Below are 15,462 nucleotides of genomic sequence, written 5' to 3' on the forward strand. Positions count from 1 at the left end.
ATACCAGGAGAGCGAATAAATTGTTTGACCAAGGCCCCACAAGGAGTCATTGTCAGAGATAAGACCTTATTCTCCCAGCTAAGGATATGAATTGATTCCATGAGAACCAATATGAGTAAGTTATATGCAGTAGGGGAAGATCTGGGCCACAGGGGTTCCTTTCACTCAGTTCTGTGTTCATTTCTTTAGGCCATTAACAGAAGAAGCAATGTCACAAATACATAAATCAATTAAATTAAATGCATGTTTCAATTGTGACGTGTTTCTGTAAAGATGAAGAATTAAAAAAATCTTCAAATATGAATTAGAGAATTCTGTTCTATTTTGTATTCTATGCAGGTTCTTGTTTTCTACACTCATCACTGGGGTTCCCCGAATACAAGGGATTAATTCCCATTGTGAATGGTATGGTTGTGGAACTACAATATAACAAGGGTGAGGAATTAATGGACAATTTTCCCATAAGGAGAATAGATACATTCAGTATTTTGCTATAAAGCCTAGTTTGGCTCAAGTTCTTCCTCCAAATATTGAGGGAGGGGAAATAAGAAAATATTAAAAGACAAAATAAAAAGCCACAGTAATTGTCCATGAACGCTGCCTACTGAGAATAATCAGCAAATTGATTAATCAACACAATTTGTACTGTAGACGTAATGTCCAAATGCTTTGATGTTAAATATTTTCAGGAAATGCAGTAGAAATGACAAGAAATTAATGATATTGCAGGTACTTTGTGACAACTTAACTATTGGCAAAACCGGGCAATATCAAACAAAGCATCAGCTGATTATATTCCTATGTAGAGGTGTGGCAGAATGCACCCCTATATTTGCACCCTATACCAGTGGTGGGCAACCTGTGGCCTGTCAGGATAATCTGCTGGCAGGCCACAAGACAGTTTGTTTACAGTTGTACGGCCATCCACAGCTCCCAGTGGCTGCAGTTCACCGTTCCCGGCCAATGGGAGCTGCGGGAAGCTGGTGTGCTGGCTGCCGCTTCCTGCAGCTCCCATTGGCCGGGAACGGCGAACTGTGGCCACTTGGAGCTGCGGGAGGCTGTGCAAATGTAAACAAACTTTATGGAGGCCTGCCAGTGGATTACCCTGATGGGCCACATGTGGCCCACAGGCCACAGGTTGCCCACTACTGCCCTATACGCTATTGTAATAATATTTGTACAAGGTATGCCTTCCGAGGTATCATCTGAAAACGTATAACTTGCTGATCAGTAATATGGTAAAATGTGTGCAGCAGCATTATGTGTAAAGTTATAAATTTCCCCCTTTATGATATTAAAAATACATGTTCAGACTCACATAGCATCAAACTGGTCAAACAGACCTGTCTTGAACAAAGGAGTATGTGTTTGCCTTAATTTGCATTTAAGCTGTAAACAGAGTAATCAAGCAGAAAGGGGGAAGGGAGGAAACAAAAGAAAACCTGTATGTGAGCAAACACAGGTGAAAAAAACCCAGCAGGGAACATTCTTCCACACAGACTCTTTGGTTCCTGGTTCTCAGCCGGAAATGCTTTTCAAGAGGGGGACTGAAACTCTAAAAGGGAAGGGCAAATAGCCCAAAGGCACCTCTCTTTTCTCTCCCTGTCCATCTCACTCTTTGCACCTCAGAAGATAAAAGAAGCAGCTGTTGGACTCTGGGGAGGAGTCCTGACAATACTGCTGGAAGCATGTGGTGAGAAACTTTGCTTGGATCTAATATAGATTGTTAAGTTAGGCACTAGACAGCGTTTTATCTTTATTTTTCTTGTAACCATTTCTAATCCTTATACCTCCTCACTTGCACTCATTTAAAATCCATCTCTTTGAATTAATAAGCTTGTTTTATTGTTTTATCTAATCCAGTGTGTTACATTGAAGTGTCTGGCTAATTCCATTTAAGGTGGCAAGTTGTTGTATATTATTCCCTTAAAGGAATAAGGGACTCTAAATACAAGAAAAATGTATTGAACAATGAATCTGTTCAGTATTTTCACTGATCTCACAAAAGCATCTGATACAGTCAGTAGAGAAAGATTATGGATGATCCTCAGAAAACTTGGTTGCCCACCAAAACTGGTAAAGATCATTAATTTATTTCATGAGGGGACGCAAGGTCAGGTACTTTTTCTCACTGTCTCCTTTCCCATTTCAAATGGAGTCAAACAAGGCTGTGTCCTTGCCCCTGTGCTGTTCAACCTCTTCTTCACCCAAGTTCTCAACCATGCTACAGATGGGCTCAATAGTGGCATACATCAGATACAGATACAACGGCTCAGTCTTCAATCTTACAAGGCTTAAAGCAAAAACAAAAGTAACAGACTGACTAACAAGAGAAGCACTCTTTGTGGATGATTGTGCCCTCCTAGCACACACAGAGGGAGATCTGCATCGCAGATTGCTTCGCTGAAGCATCAAAATTGTTTGGCCTCACAAGCAGCCTGGAGAAAACTTTGATGTTGCACCAATCATCTTCACGGCTCCATGCCATATCCCCTAGCATGTCCATCAGTGGAATCCAACTAAAGCAAGGATTACCTATCTTGGCAGCAACATCTCCCATGATGCATCTCTTGACAAAGGGATCACAAACAGGATAGAGAAAGCTTCTCAGTCATTAGGAAAGCTATGTAGCAAAGTCCTGAAATCCCACAACATAACCCTCTCAACAAAAATAAAACTTTACAATGTTCTGTGCTCACATCTCTCCTCTATGGCTGTGCAACCTGGACACCGTACAAATGGCATCTCAAACAGCTAGAGGCCTTCCATCTGCAGTCTCTGCAACTCATTACGGGATCGGCTGGCGGGACAAGATTACCAACTTGGAGGTTCTCCAAAAGTCAAAGACCACAAGTATCAAGGCCATACTGATAAAAGCCCAACTACACTGGGTTGGACACATCATTAGGATGTGTGAATATCAACTCCCCAGAAAAATTTTCTATGGATAATTGGCACAAGGACACGGGAATCAAGGCCGCTCCAGAAAGTGCTGCAAGGACAGCATCAAGAACAGCACACACTTTTTGGTGCAATAAAACTGGATGATGTTGAGAAGGCTGTGTTAAATAGAGCAGCATGGCAAGACACAGCACTCGAGCTTTCCAAGCCTTTGAATAGGACAGAAATAATCGACTGTTAGCTGCAAGGGAAAAGCATCATACTACTGCTGAAGCTACCAAGAAGCTCACCAATTACTTTGTCTGCTCGATCTGCTCACAAGCATGCGCGTCATGCTTTGGACTTCAGAGTCACTCCAGAATCCATAAAAAGAAAGAGCATGAAAATGTCATTGTCGAACTGATGGACTCTACACACACACATATTTGGACTGTCCAGGCGAGGGCTGGACAGTACAAAACATACCGTCAGGACTCATGGGTTTTTACCCACCCTCCTATAAGAGCATTGATTCCATGACTCCTGTTACATAACAAAATCCAGACTTAACTAGAGTTACCTGAGGCACTATTAAAGTTATGGGGTACATTCAGAGTGGAGATTTTAAGACTATGTGCAACTCCTGCTGAGCATTGAGAGCCTGTCTGTGCCCTGCTACTCTGCGGGCTCTCAGGCACCTCACTACACCAGCCCTGTGCACACCTGCACAACACAGCTCTAGTCCCTGAAGCACAAAGCCTGCTTCCTCGAGGCACTCCTAGGATGCAAGATACTCCAAAGACGACAGGGGTGGACATGGGTACACTGCCTTCTTCCCATATATTTGCCAAGAGAGACAACTGGCTGCATGGGGAATCTATGGTGCACCTTCTGAAGGTCTCAAGCAGTGGACTATTCCCAGCATTCCCCCTGCACGCCCAACAGCTTAGGGAGAATTCTCTTTGAGGCAGAGTGCCTCCCAGAGGTCCTGCTGAGGAAATGTGGATCCATATCACCCCAGCCGTTGGCTGTACTGAAGCACCAGGACAGATCCCTAAATTCCCTAAGCACTGTGCTGAAAGCTCTGCTGTAGAAGAAATCTTCTTACGTGTGTTACTAAGCTATTCAAGCATCAACTTTAAAGATCATGCTGCTTTAATTATAAAGTGACACGCCATAGCTCAAGGATGAGATAGTAAATATGAGCCATAAATTCTTATCAGTCATTAGCTTCAAGCTTCCAAATTATGACTCCTGTTCCACTGATTACTAAGCAAAAGCTATTTTAAACAAAGCTCTGTGAGCAGATTTTTAGGCTGCATGTTGAAAGGTACTTTCAGAATGTTTATTTGACTTCAACACCCTTGGCCTCATTCTGCAGTCCTTACCCAAGTGCAACTAGTCAGTGAAGTCAATGGAGTGTTGTCTGTGTTAAGCTCTTACTGTAGTCTGTTTGTGGGAGCTCTTGTAGCTAATGATAATTGTGTGGCAGTTTTGCTTTGCCGGCATTTGGGTGATCGTGTACTGCTGGTTTCAATCTGTGTGGTTGGAACTCCATCCCCACACGTTTCATGTTCAAAAACCCCTACCGTGTCAAAGGGATGCTCACTTGGTGCAGTGCAAAACTGCAAATTTCACATGATTTTGATTTAAAGACAGAAATTGGCTGAGGTTAACTGGAAAAATTTGTGAGCAAACATTATCTGAGTTTCAAGTGGGTGATGAAACCTGAACATGGTTTCACATGTTCATGCAAATATTTCACACAACCCACCTAATCAAATTGCCATGGGCTGCTACATTGTCCCTGGCTCTCATTTAGGTGCACCAGGTGTAGGGTGCTTGGAGGCTTCCTCCTACTCCCGTCAATCTTGCCTTCCCTGTGCCAGGGCCAACATTATTGTAGTCCCTGTGCACTAGAGACTACAAACTTCTAGTGCCTCTCTGAGTGCAAGCCCAAAGGCGATGGGGAGTTTTGGGAAAAGGTGGGGCCACATTTGCGGAGCTGTGAACAAGATATAAACTGGCTCAATAAAAACTATGGACCTAGGACTTCAGGACCATTTTGAAATTGTCTAATTTAAAAAAAAAAGAAATATTCCAATCAAACTAGCAACCTTCTTGGAAGTATTGACCTTAGAATTCCAATTCTCTTTCATTCTGGGTCTGATCCTAGACCTTCAAAATTCGTGGGAGCAGGAGCAGGGTTTATATGATCCAAGATGTAACATTAACTTTTGTTTTCTTCTGGGTAGAAAATACATACTCTCAAAATGTTAGCAATGTAAATATGCCCCAGAAAAATGAAAGGAAAACCGCATCCATTCAGCTCAGTGCAGCTGTGCTTACACAGTGTGCAATGGGAATCACTTTTTGCCATGCAATAAATTGATATATATTCCTAGAATAAAGTTTCAAATTGCAGTTGAACCTCCTGCTGGAGGTGACTATGTTGCAGAAAAGTGACATAATTTTTAACACTAGCAACCTGAGAACCCAGTGGAAGAAACTGCACACCAGTCTGCATGCTGATTTAATACTTAGTTTGAAAACAGAAGTAAGATTGTAATAGAAACAATTTTTTAAATATTAAACAGCCCTGGTTTAACTGCAATGAAACCAAGAGTGTCAAATATTTTCTACAAAGGCTTTCCATATGTAAACCAGTAACACGTTATTTCTTCTTGTGCAAGCAATGCAAGATCAGGTCCTATAGTTTCTAAACATGGTACAGCTTTGTTTTCATGCAGTAATAAGAATTATATATGGTTTATGGTGTCTCCATAAGGGGTTATAAAGGCCAGAGTCTGTACCTGTGAGTGTCCCTTCTGTCTTGGTGTCGCATATGAAGCAAAATACTACACAGGGGCACCAAGATGAAAAAAGCAGAAATAACAGATACTTGAATTGAAATAGACACAAGGGGCCAGGTCCTCTGCTGCACCCACCTAGCACAGCAGACTGAAGGGACTATTAGGGGGATAGTTATATGTGCTCCAGCCCCAACACAGGTTAGAGGAGGCTGGGGCTGCTCTAACTTGCCCTAGTTGCCTATGGCCCCCAGGGTGCCCCACCCATCCCCTTCCCTGTCTTCTTCCTAGTCCTTTCTGCTCCTGACATGCCTTAGCCCTCTTGCACCAGGAGTCATGGAAGGAAAGCAGAAATGCTGACTACACCTGCTCTGCACCCACTTCGGCTTCTTCCTTGCCAGGGGCAATCTCCAGCAGGGGCCCTGTGAGCAGTTTCTTGAATAGTGTAAAAGGAGAAGATCTTCCATTTGAGAATTGAACAAATACATAATAGTAAGGAAGCACCCAGCAGGGTTGGGAAATTAGGAGTTCTGGCTTCGGCACTGATCTCTGGTTGACTGAGGGAAAGCCCCTTCAACTGCCTGAGCTTCAAATTTCTCTAAATTTCTATAAAATGAGGATAATAATACTTACTGCACCTATGGTATATGCACATTTGAGATCTTTGGATGAAAGTGTCTGCTTTGATGCAAAGTATGTTATTGTTATATAGAAGGGGGAACCTCAGAGGTTTCTCTCACTATTACTATATTCTTTTCTTCAGCCAAAGCCTATTTTTCCATATTCATAAAAATAATTTATCATCTTTTTATTGTTTCTCTTCTATTTCCAAATTATATATAACCGAAGGTGGGCCTAATACGCTGATACTACAAGGTTTCTAGCTATACCCAAAAGCATTGCTAAAGCTATTTGATGATTATTGTGTCTTCTCTTCTTTAAGCTGTTTTTGTGCTGAGTTTAATCTGCCAGGTTGACATTTTCATTTTTTCCAGTACAAAGGAAACCAGAATTAAAGAGAGATGAAGCATGTGACAGACGAGGAGTTTCAGGTCATCTGATGGATGACATGTGCTTAACAGAAATAGCAACCAAGGAGCCCCCAGACTTCACAAGATTTTACAGAGCAGTACTTTATAGAATGTGCCGTGTTGTAGGTTTAAGATAAAAAAATGACAAATGCCAGCTGAGCCTATTGCAGTGGAAACAGATTTCCTTACAGGCTAAAGTTAGTTACACTCGCATTTCAAGATGATTTAACATGGGGCCATCTTCCGTTACCTTGCCAAAAGGACATTTCTCTGAGAGTAGCCCCGTTGATTTAGATGAGAATACTCCCAGGGGAAGGAACCTCCATGAACGTAAGGGCAGGAGATTTATGGCCCATAAAGAGGACATGAAAAGGGATGTTAAGGGATTGTAAGGAATACATTCAGTAAGTTCATGCTTCCATTATTCACCTGGATGAAATTCACTGTCCCGACTAAAGCTAGAGTAAATAGGCTTTGTGTGAAGGAGCTACGGAGAAGGTGTAGGGAGCAGAATCCACCTCTAATCTACAGACAGAACTCTGGGCAGCTCAGGCCACTGCTTCCTCTCTCAGGCCAGTACAGTTACTGCAACTCCTGGGCATCCCCTAGGCAAGGTTTGTGGTCACTGTAATCTTTGACCCACTGGCCACACCTCTTTCGCTTCCACAGCTGAACTCCAAGCTCCCTTCCCTGCTGGCTTATGCAGAAATGGTCCACTTCCCAGTTCTTCCATGTACAAAAGATGTGGAGTCCCCATCCGTGAGTGAGAGCCCCACAATCACCTAATCCCCAAGTAATGAAAGCTCTGTCGTTCTGCTACACTGAGGGCCTTCTGCAGTCCATATGCTATTGGGTGCTATCACTTCCTGGGCTTAAAAACAAATAACCAGGCCATTAAAGAACTGTACCTTCAGTATGCTAGTAAACCTTACCTATCTGATTCCTGGTTGCAGAATAAAAGGCATTGACGACAGCGGCCCCACTTATCCACCTACAGAAAACACACAAGAAGTCTAGTTAGAAATGCAATTCTTAACAGCAAGCTCAATGGGGCATGGGAACAGATCAGGAAAGTGACCCTCTCCTTCACCTGTTACTGAAAATATTTAGATTTCCTTTTACTGGCACTAGAAGATTTCGCTGGAAAAATTTCAAACACAAAAAAACATAATTAATCCAGATTGCCTATCTTCAAGTAGTGAGACACACCAGCATAGATTATTGTGATTTCAAAGTATTTATGATTAATTAAAATTGTGTTTATAGTCTTGTATGTCAATGTTTTCAGGATCCATCATCAGCTATAAGTCCAGAAATCTAGATAGCAGACTTGAGCCTGTGGTCATTATACAGGGATGTGAGGCCCACACAGGTCTAGAACCCAGTTCTGTAGAGCTACTGGGCAGCTAGCCACTCCAGGCTGTCACCCAGCAGCAGCAGCTATAATTAACTTGTGCTCCATTTCCCACAGTGCATGGAAAGTTTTGCCTCACGTGTTTGACAGACAGCAGCCCCATGGCTCCAGATTGGCTCCCTGACCAATATAAACGCAAGGGGCATTCCAGGGAGTGCCTAGGCAACAGTGTGATTCTTCTGTGGCTGCCATGACTGGTCCTGTTCCTTGCTGTTGAATTCCTGGCTTGTTCTCAGATTGATTAGGACTTCACTGCCTGACTCAGACTCTGACCCTTGGTATTAACCCTGCCTTGGATCTGACTATGAACTCCCCTGCCACTCCCAGTCTTGGGTTTGTCCCTACTCTGACCCTTGGCCCTGACTGACCTCACTGGAATCCTAACAGGGCTTTCTTCCAGTGAAACTGATAAGAATTTTACCTCCATAAGACCACAGCACTGAACCCTTATTTACTACTTGATGGGTGGTTAGTGGGGAGAAAGGAGAATGTATTCTTTGGGAATGACAGACTTCATTTCTCCCATTGTAACTAACCTAAGAGGTACCTCTCTAAGTTAACACTTAATGAATACAAGGATACATGCTGCTGCTTTTGTGTTAGCATGATTTTTATTCTCTTCTAAACAGACTGTGTTTTTAATTCTGTTTGAGTCTTATCCCGCTTGGGAGTTTCCTGCTGACCATCCCAGAGACATAAAACAACCTTCAACCTTTAACAAGATGTACTGAAAGAAGGGTGCCTGGAGCCTACTCTGGTCAGGATTCTTGGTCAAAGGGGCACAGACTAGAGTCCCCTCCAAGAAGGTGTATACCATGCAAAGCTGCAGTCCGATGGATGCATAGGGAATACCTAGTGACCATGGACAAAAACCAAGTGTAAGGTGGTAAGATGACAGGCTGAAAAAGGTTACCTGTAGTCTGTTGGACTCTGCCAAAACTGAGCTAAAAACTATAAACCAGTTACAAAGATAAACTGAACAAACCCACTTCTGCAGCTCTTACTTATGAGAATAGTCTTGCATTTGTGGTCGGTGATCCATTCTGGTCATCATCCCCTCTCTGCTTGGGTCCTGCAAGTGGCTAAAGTAGCCAAAAAAGTGGGCAGTGCTGGCAGGGGAGGGATGTGGCCAGGACAACCAGGGACTGGGCTGATACAGCACATGCTTGTTTCAGCCTTTGAGTGGAAAGTAAAGCTGCCCTCCCCCGTAGATGCTAGCCACCCTCTTCAACTGATGAATCCTCACCCCATTTTGCCATGGGTTTTGGTGGAACAGTCCTTGTATGCCAGCAGGGGGCAGATCCGGTCAAATAGCCACAAAGTATATTATCTCACAACAGGTGAGACAACAGAGACTTTGATGATGCATTAAGGCAGTTTCTCTAAATCAGAAACCACGGAGTAAAATTTACAAAGAACATGAGAAACTGTGCTCTGGTCTGAAACAAGAAGCAGCATCAGCTAGTGAATCACAGCCTTTGAACCCCTCCACGACAGGTAAGTTCCTTCCATTCTGGCACTGGTCAATACTGAACATTTTCTCAAAAGATGGACAAAGTTTTTAAAAAGCTAAAGGCTGAAAAATAAAATTGTAGCTTTGAGATATGCTAGTGACAGCAGAGTTTAGCTGAGCCCAGACAAGAGAACTGGGTAATAGGACAGTCTATTGTAAAAGCAGAGTGTAAATGAAATTATAACAAGAGAAGTAGGTAATAGAGCACTGCAAGGGAGCCAGCTGGAGAGAGGGATGTGCACAAATTTAGTCGTTAGCTGCACTCATACAGTTGCACAGATGTCAATGCTTAGATCAATTGCTTTTAGTCTATAGTAGTTACATTCTGTGTCACTAAATTAAATGACCTAAGTGAAGTATCATAGTAATATTTCAGGTTGGAAGGAGGCCCCCGGGACCATTTAGGGCGTTTAGCTTTTTTATATTAGCTTCTCTACCTCTAAGCGTATGTCTACAGTACAAGCACGACAGTGGGACAACAGCAGTGCGGCAGCTACACCACACTGTAGTGTAGGCACTTACTGTAGTGATGGAAGTGGGTTTTCCATTGCTGTAGCAAATCCAGCCCCTTGAGAGGCAGTAGCTAAGCTAAGCTAAGCATCACTGGAAGAATTCTTTCTTTGACCTAATGATGTCTACGTTGGGGCTTAGGTAAGCTTCACTACATCTCTCAGGGGTGTTAATTTTTCGTACCCCGTGAGCAACGTTGCTAGGTCAACCTAAGTCTTAGGTGTAGACCAGACCTGAAGTGTTTGCCTAACTCCTTTTTGTGACTTCTTATCTTATAAGATTTGCAAAAAATGTGTATAGTAATTAAGAGCCATTTCCTGCATAGCTAGGTAGACAAACTTCCCATTGATTTCACTGTGCTTCACATCCGGATCGTATTTATAAGATAAATGTATACATGATGGATTGCATTTGTAATATAACTGCATTATGTTTCAGTTATTCCAGTATCATTCTCAACTCAGTACCTCACAAGCTCAAGCTCCCAAAAAACTCACCAATATACATGCTGCATTCTTTTATATTACCTAAATAAATGTAATCACCTTTCTTGTTTTGATAAACACTCGGACACCGATCTTTCCTGAATTCAGATCTATCTTCAAACACCAATTAATGAGAGAACATCTGGAGACCGTAGATCCCTGGTAATATCTGTGCTGATTTAGGGTGAAGAAGCAAGTCAAAGTGCTAATGCTCTGCTTTCAGCGTGTGCAGGAAATGTTAGTACACTGCTCACATAGTGTGGAGAAATGTGCACATTGCTCAGCAATGGTAGCAAACATCTATGGCCATGTGGAACTGAGCCCTGGTGAAAAGAGGAGTGCTGGGGAGGAGTGTGGCCAATCCCAGGTGCTTACCTGAAAGCCAGTTATGTCTTACTTTAAACACACGTGATAAACAATACACAGACATTTAAAATACATACTGTTCCTTGTCCACCTTTTCTCTGAGCTTCTTCAGCCGCTTCCTTTGGCTAAATAGCAAACTTTGAATGATGTTCTCAAAGTACTCGTCCTCTTTGTAGTTCAGCTTAAAAAAGGAGAAATAAAAGAAAAATGATATTGCAGGTTTGTTACTTGACTGCTACCGAAGAGGGACTGGATTTAAAAAGTACATTTCGAGCATGGTACTCAGAGTGATGAATTTCCTATGAAAATTTCTAAGCTGCAAAAGCAGATCTTGGTTTGCAGTGCTCTGTAACATCATTCCCTGGGTATCACAACTACATCAGCACCAGGACATACGCTAATGTAATGTTGCAGTGCAGTGTACCCCAAAGGATCATTATTTGCTACCACTATTTAATATTTGTAGATTTAGGGCTAGATTCTGCCATCATTACTTGGAGTGAGTAGTACCTTATTCTAGGAATCACCTAATTCAAATCAATGGTGCTGCTTCCCAGGAGTATGCATGTCAGAATCAGGCCAGTAGGTTATTTTAAGAAGATATTCTGATTTTTTTTATGACTCTCCATTCTTTTTTAGCTTTAAAAATATTAACAGCACTTTGGACTCCTACCCCACCTTCTATCTGAGGATCTCAACATGCTTTACATACTTTAATGAAAGTAACTCATGATATCCCTGCAAGGCAGGAGAGAATTATGAGCCACACTTTGCAGATGGACAAACTGAGATACAGTTTACACTAGGTGACTTGCAGAAGGTCACAAATGAAGGGCCAAATTCAACCCTGATATGGGCACAACTTCTTTGAATTCCATGAAACTGAAGTCACTTAAAGCAGGACTGTTTAATTCACACATAGTCAGTAGAAATACTGGGCCTGATTCTCCATTGCACTACTCCAATTTTATGCTGATATAATGCCATTGGAATCTGCACTTATGCACCATCCCCTGGGCATGTCTTGGCCTATACCAGCAGCAAATTATACCACTACCCATGCTGGATCAATCATCTGTGCCACACTGCATATCGGGGGGAGGAGGGCGGATGTGCAGAACCTAAACTCCACCCACTCCCTGACTCCTGCTCCCCTGAATTCAAGATCCAGGTAGCCCATGTGGAGGTGAAATCTTACGCCTTATATCCCTGCATAGGCGTGTAGTACAATCACATAATAGTTCTTAAGAGCCTTTGCTAATCATTGTTTGCATGATGACTTTATGGTTACTTACATCTTGGTATTCATTATTCAGTTTATTATTATCCGTTATGATATCATCTGGATAGCCGATCCTCTCTGTAATTGCTGCAGCCTAAAGGACATAATAACATTTAAATGGGTTTGCTATTACATGCCAATCCAAATACAGCTATACCTTCAAGATGATCAGATACTAGTAATGTACCAGATGTTTACAGGCACCTATTTGGAAATACCTGTGTAGGAGCCTTCAGTCTCATTGTACAGAGTTTTTGTTGAGGTATTTTTTTTCTTTTCTTTTATGGATTTTAAGGATTGTAAAGTCCTATGGTTAATTACTTTATGACTCTAAAAGAATTAAAAAAATGTGTCCCATTCAACAGAAATACTATCATATGCTTTTTCTATAAACCTGTATGCTAGCGCCGGACCCCATATCTCAGCAGCAGTTTCAAATGCAATACTTATTTCAGTGAATGGAAGGTTATCCCAACGTATCTGATATTTCTACAAGACAGAAATTAAATTAATAATTTTATTTTGTGTAACTTCAACACAAGGCAGGCAAAATAGTCTTGTTAATATTTGCAGGGATAAGTACATTATATGGAGAGATGGGATCAAATTGAAATCCTGAATCTGAACAAATCCCAGCTTTTGAAGACAGGAATTTTCAGAATCTGAATCTGGATCCAAATTTTAGAGCAGGCTTCTACATCTACCATTGACTGAACCAAACCCCTGTATTTGAACACCCCTGTATGTTGAGGGGTTTGTTTGAAATCCAGATCCAATCTTTTCAGTCCAGACCATTCAATGTCCATTACTTTGTGTAACTGATCAGTGTTTTTTATTTGATGACACGGCCAGAAGTTATAAAAATCCTCATGATAGTAAAGGCCTCCTTGGCAATCCTTTCTCATATTTTCAAAATATAAATGCCACAGTGAATTTAACTGTTAAACCATTAACTGATATGTCTGTAAGTAATGCTCTGACTGGCTATGCACACAAATAAGCAATATAAGTAACTCATCTCAGTACATTTGGGAATCTTAGGACTTGTCTACACTTACGGGGGATCGATGAGCGGCGATCGATGTATTGCGGTCGATTTAGTGGGTCTAGTGAAGACCCGCTAAATTAACCAGAGATTGCTCTCCCGTCGACTCCTGTACTCCAGATCGAGAAGAATAGGGGCAGTCAACGGGAGAGCATCTCCCGTCGACATCGCATAGTGTGGACCCCGTGGTAAGTAGGTCTAAGCTACGTTGCTTTGAGTTACGCTATTCACGTAACTCAAATTGTGTAGCTTAGGTCGAATTTCCCCTATAGTATAAACAAGGCCTAATACTAAGTAGTTTGAAATGTAATGATTTGAGTCAAAGGCTCATCCATGTGAATCTGCATAGTCTTGCAAATGTTTCTTAGGTTGGAGAGGCTGAGCACATATCCAGAACTAATTATAGTACAGAGTGTACAATAAGTGCTCAATATACTACCTTGCTTAAAATACCATTCTTGGACTTAACCTACTGCATTGTTGAACTGTTGATATAGATTATAACTAACTATTCTCTATGACCATGGATGTACATAAATATAATATCGTATAATTGCATCTACATTGCATAAGCATGTAATGAAAGACACTAACATAAAGCAAAATGTGCAGGGGAGCATGGTTAAACTCATTGGGGAACATTAACTTTGAACTTCCTGACTGTAATGTTGCAATAATGACATTATTTTATATGTTGCAGAATCTAGAGCCTGTTGAAAAAACAACAATACATTTCACAGGAATTTTTCAAAAAAATTAATGGGTTTTTCCAAATTTTGAAAAAATACAATTGTCAAAAAAATTGACCAGCTCGATACTAGGTAGAAAAATCCCACCATTTTCAGGGTTTTCTTTTAAAAAAAATTAGAGACAGAATTTGATGAAAAATGTCATTAAAATACTCAAAATTGGGAAAATTTCAACCAGCTCTAGAATATTGTTGATAAATGCAAAGTAATGCACATACTCCTAACTATGCATACAAAATGATGGGGTCTAAATTAGCTATTACCACTCAAGGAGATCTTGGAGTCACTCTAAGTAGTTCTCTGAAAACACCTGCTCAATGTGGAGAAGCAGTCAAAAATGCTAACAGAATGTTAGGAACCATTAGGTTTCAGAGTAGCAGCCGTGTTAGTCTGTATTTGCAAAAAGAAAAGGAGGACTTGTGGCACCTTAGAGACTAACCAATTTATTTGAGCATAAGCTTTCGTGAGCTACAGGAAGTGAGCTGTAGCTCGCGAAAGCTTATGCTCAAATAAAGTTGTTAGTCTCTAAGGTGCCACAAGTACTCCTTTTCTTTTTAGGAACCATTAGGAAAGAGATAGATAAGACAGAAAATATCAGAAAACCACTGTATAAATCCATGGTACGCCCACACCTTGAATACAGTGGGCAGTTCTGGTCAGCCCATTTAAAAATAGATCTATTAGAATTAGAAAAGGTGCAGAGAAGGGCAACAAAAATGATTGGGGGGGATGGAACAGCTTCCATCTGAGGAGAGATTAGAAAGACTGGGACTGTTCAGCTTAGAAAAGAGTCGACTAAGGGGGGATATGATAGAAATCTATAAAATCTTGACTGGTGGGGAGAAAATGACTACGGAAGTGTTATTTACCCCTTCACATACCCTAAGAACTAGGCTCACCCAAGGAAATTAAAAGGCACTAGGTCTAAAACCAACATAAGTGTCAGGAATTAGGAACTGCAGCAGAGCTAGTCTCCAAGCAGCCTCATCAGTACAGCTGACCTGCAGAAGCCTGCTTGATTAGCGACACCACCTGATTGGTTGCTGAGGCCAGAAGGCTGGCTTTTAAGCCAGCAGCAGCAGCAGCTTCCTGGCTTCTCAGTGATCATACTGTCCTACCCGCCTCCCCCATATGCCTGCTCCTGCCTTCCACCCAGCCTCGCTTCTGTCCTGACCATGCCTTGAACCCCTCCTTGCCTGCTGCCCTGCTTGATCCAGTTCCTGACCTCGTTTGATCCTAGGCTCTGGCTCCTGACTATGGACTCCAGCTTGAACCTTGTATCTGATACTCAGTGTGTGCCTTCTGGTTTGACCCTTGGCTCCCGATGACTGACTATGGCTCAGACTCTGGCCACTAGGCTAGGCTGCCCTCATCTCG

The 15,462-nt window shown here is 41.9% G+C and overlaps 1 protein-coding gene across 3 annotated transcripts in view; it reads right to left on the reverse strand.

The window, feature by feature from the left end:
- Positions 1–15,462, reverse strand: part of MME (membrane metalloendopeptidase) — a 66,483-nt gene that overhangs the window by 16,836 nt on the left and 34,185 nt on the right. For all 3 annotated transcript variants that reach the window (XM_007057363.4, XM_043522791.1, XM_043522792.1), the window contains exons 15-17: positions 12,305–12,385; positions 11,087–11,190; positions 7,654–7,712 (exon numbers count right to left, since the gene is read on the reverse strand). In XM_007057363.4, coding sequence (XP_007057425.2) covers positions 7,654–7,712; positions 11,087–11,190; positions 12,305–12,385 — 244 coding nt within the window. The remainder of the gene's footprint in view (positions 1–7,653; positions 7,713–11,086; positions 11,191–12,304; positions 12,386–15,462) is intronic.

This window comes from Chelonia mydas, chromosome 9 (genome assembly GCF_015237465.2).
Source record: "Chelonia mydas isolate rCheMyd1 chromosome 9, rCheMyd1.pri.v2, whole genome shotgun sequence".
Taxonomy (NCBI): domain Eukaryota; kingdom Metazoa; phylum Chordata; order Testudines; family Cheloniidae; genus Chelonia; species Chelonia mydas.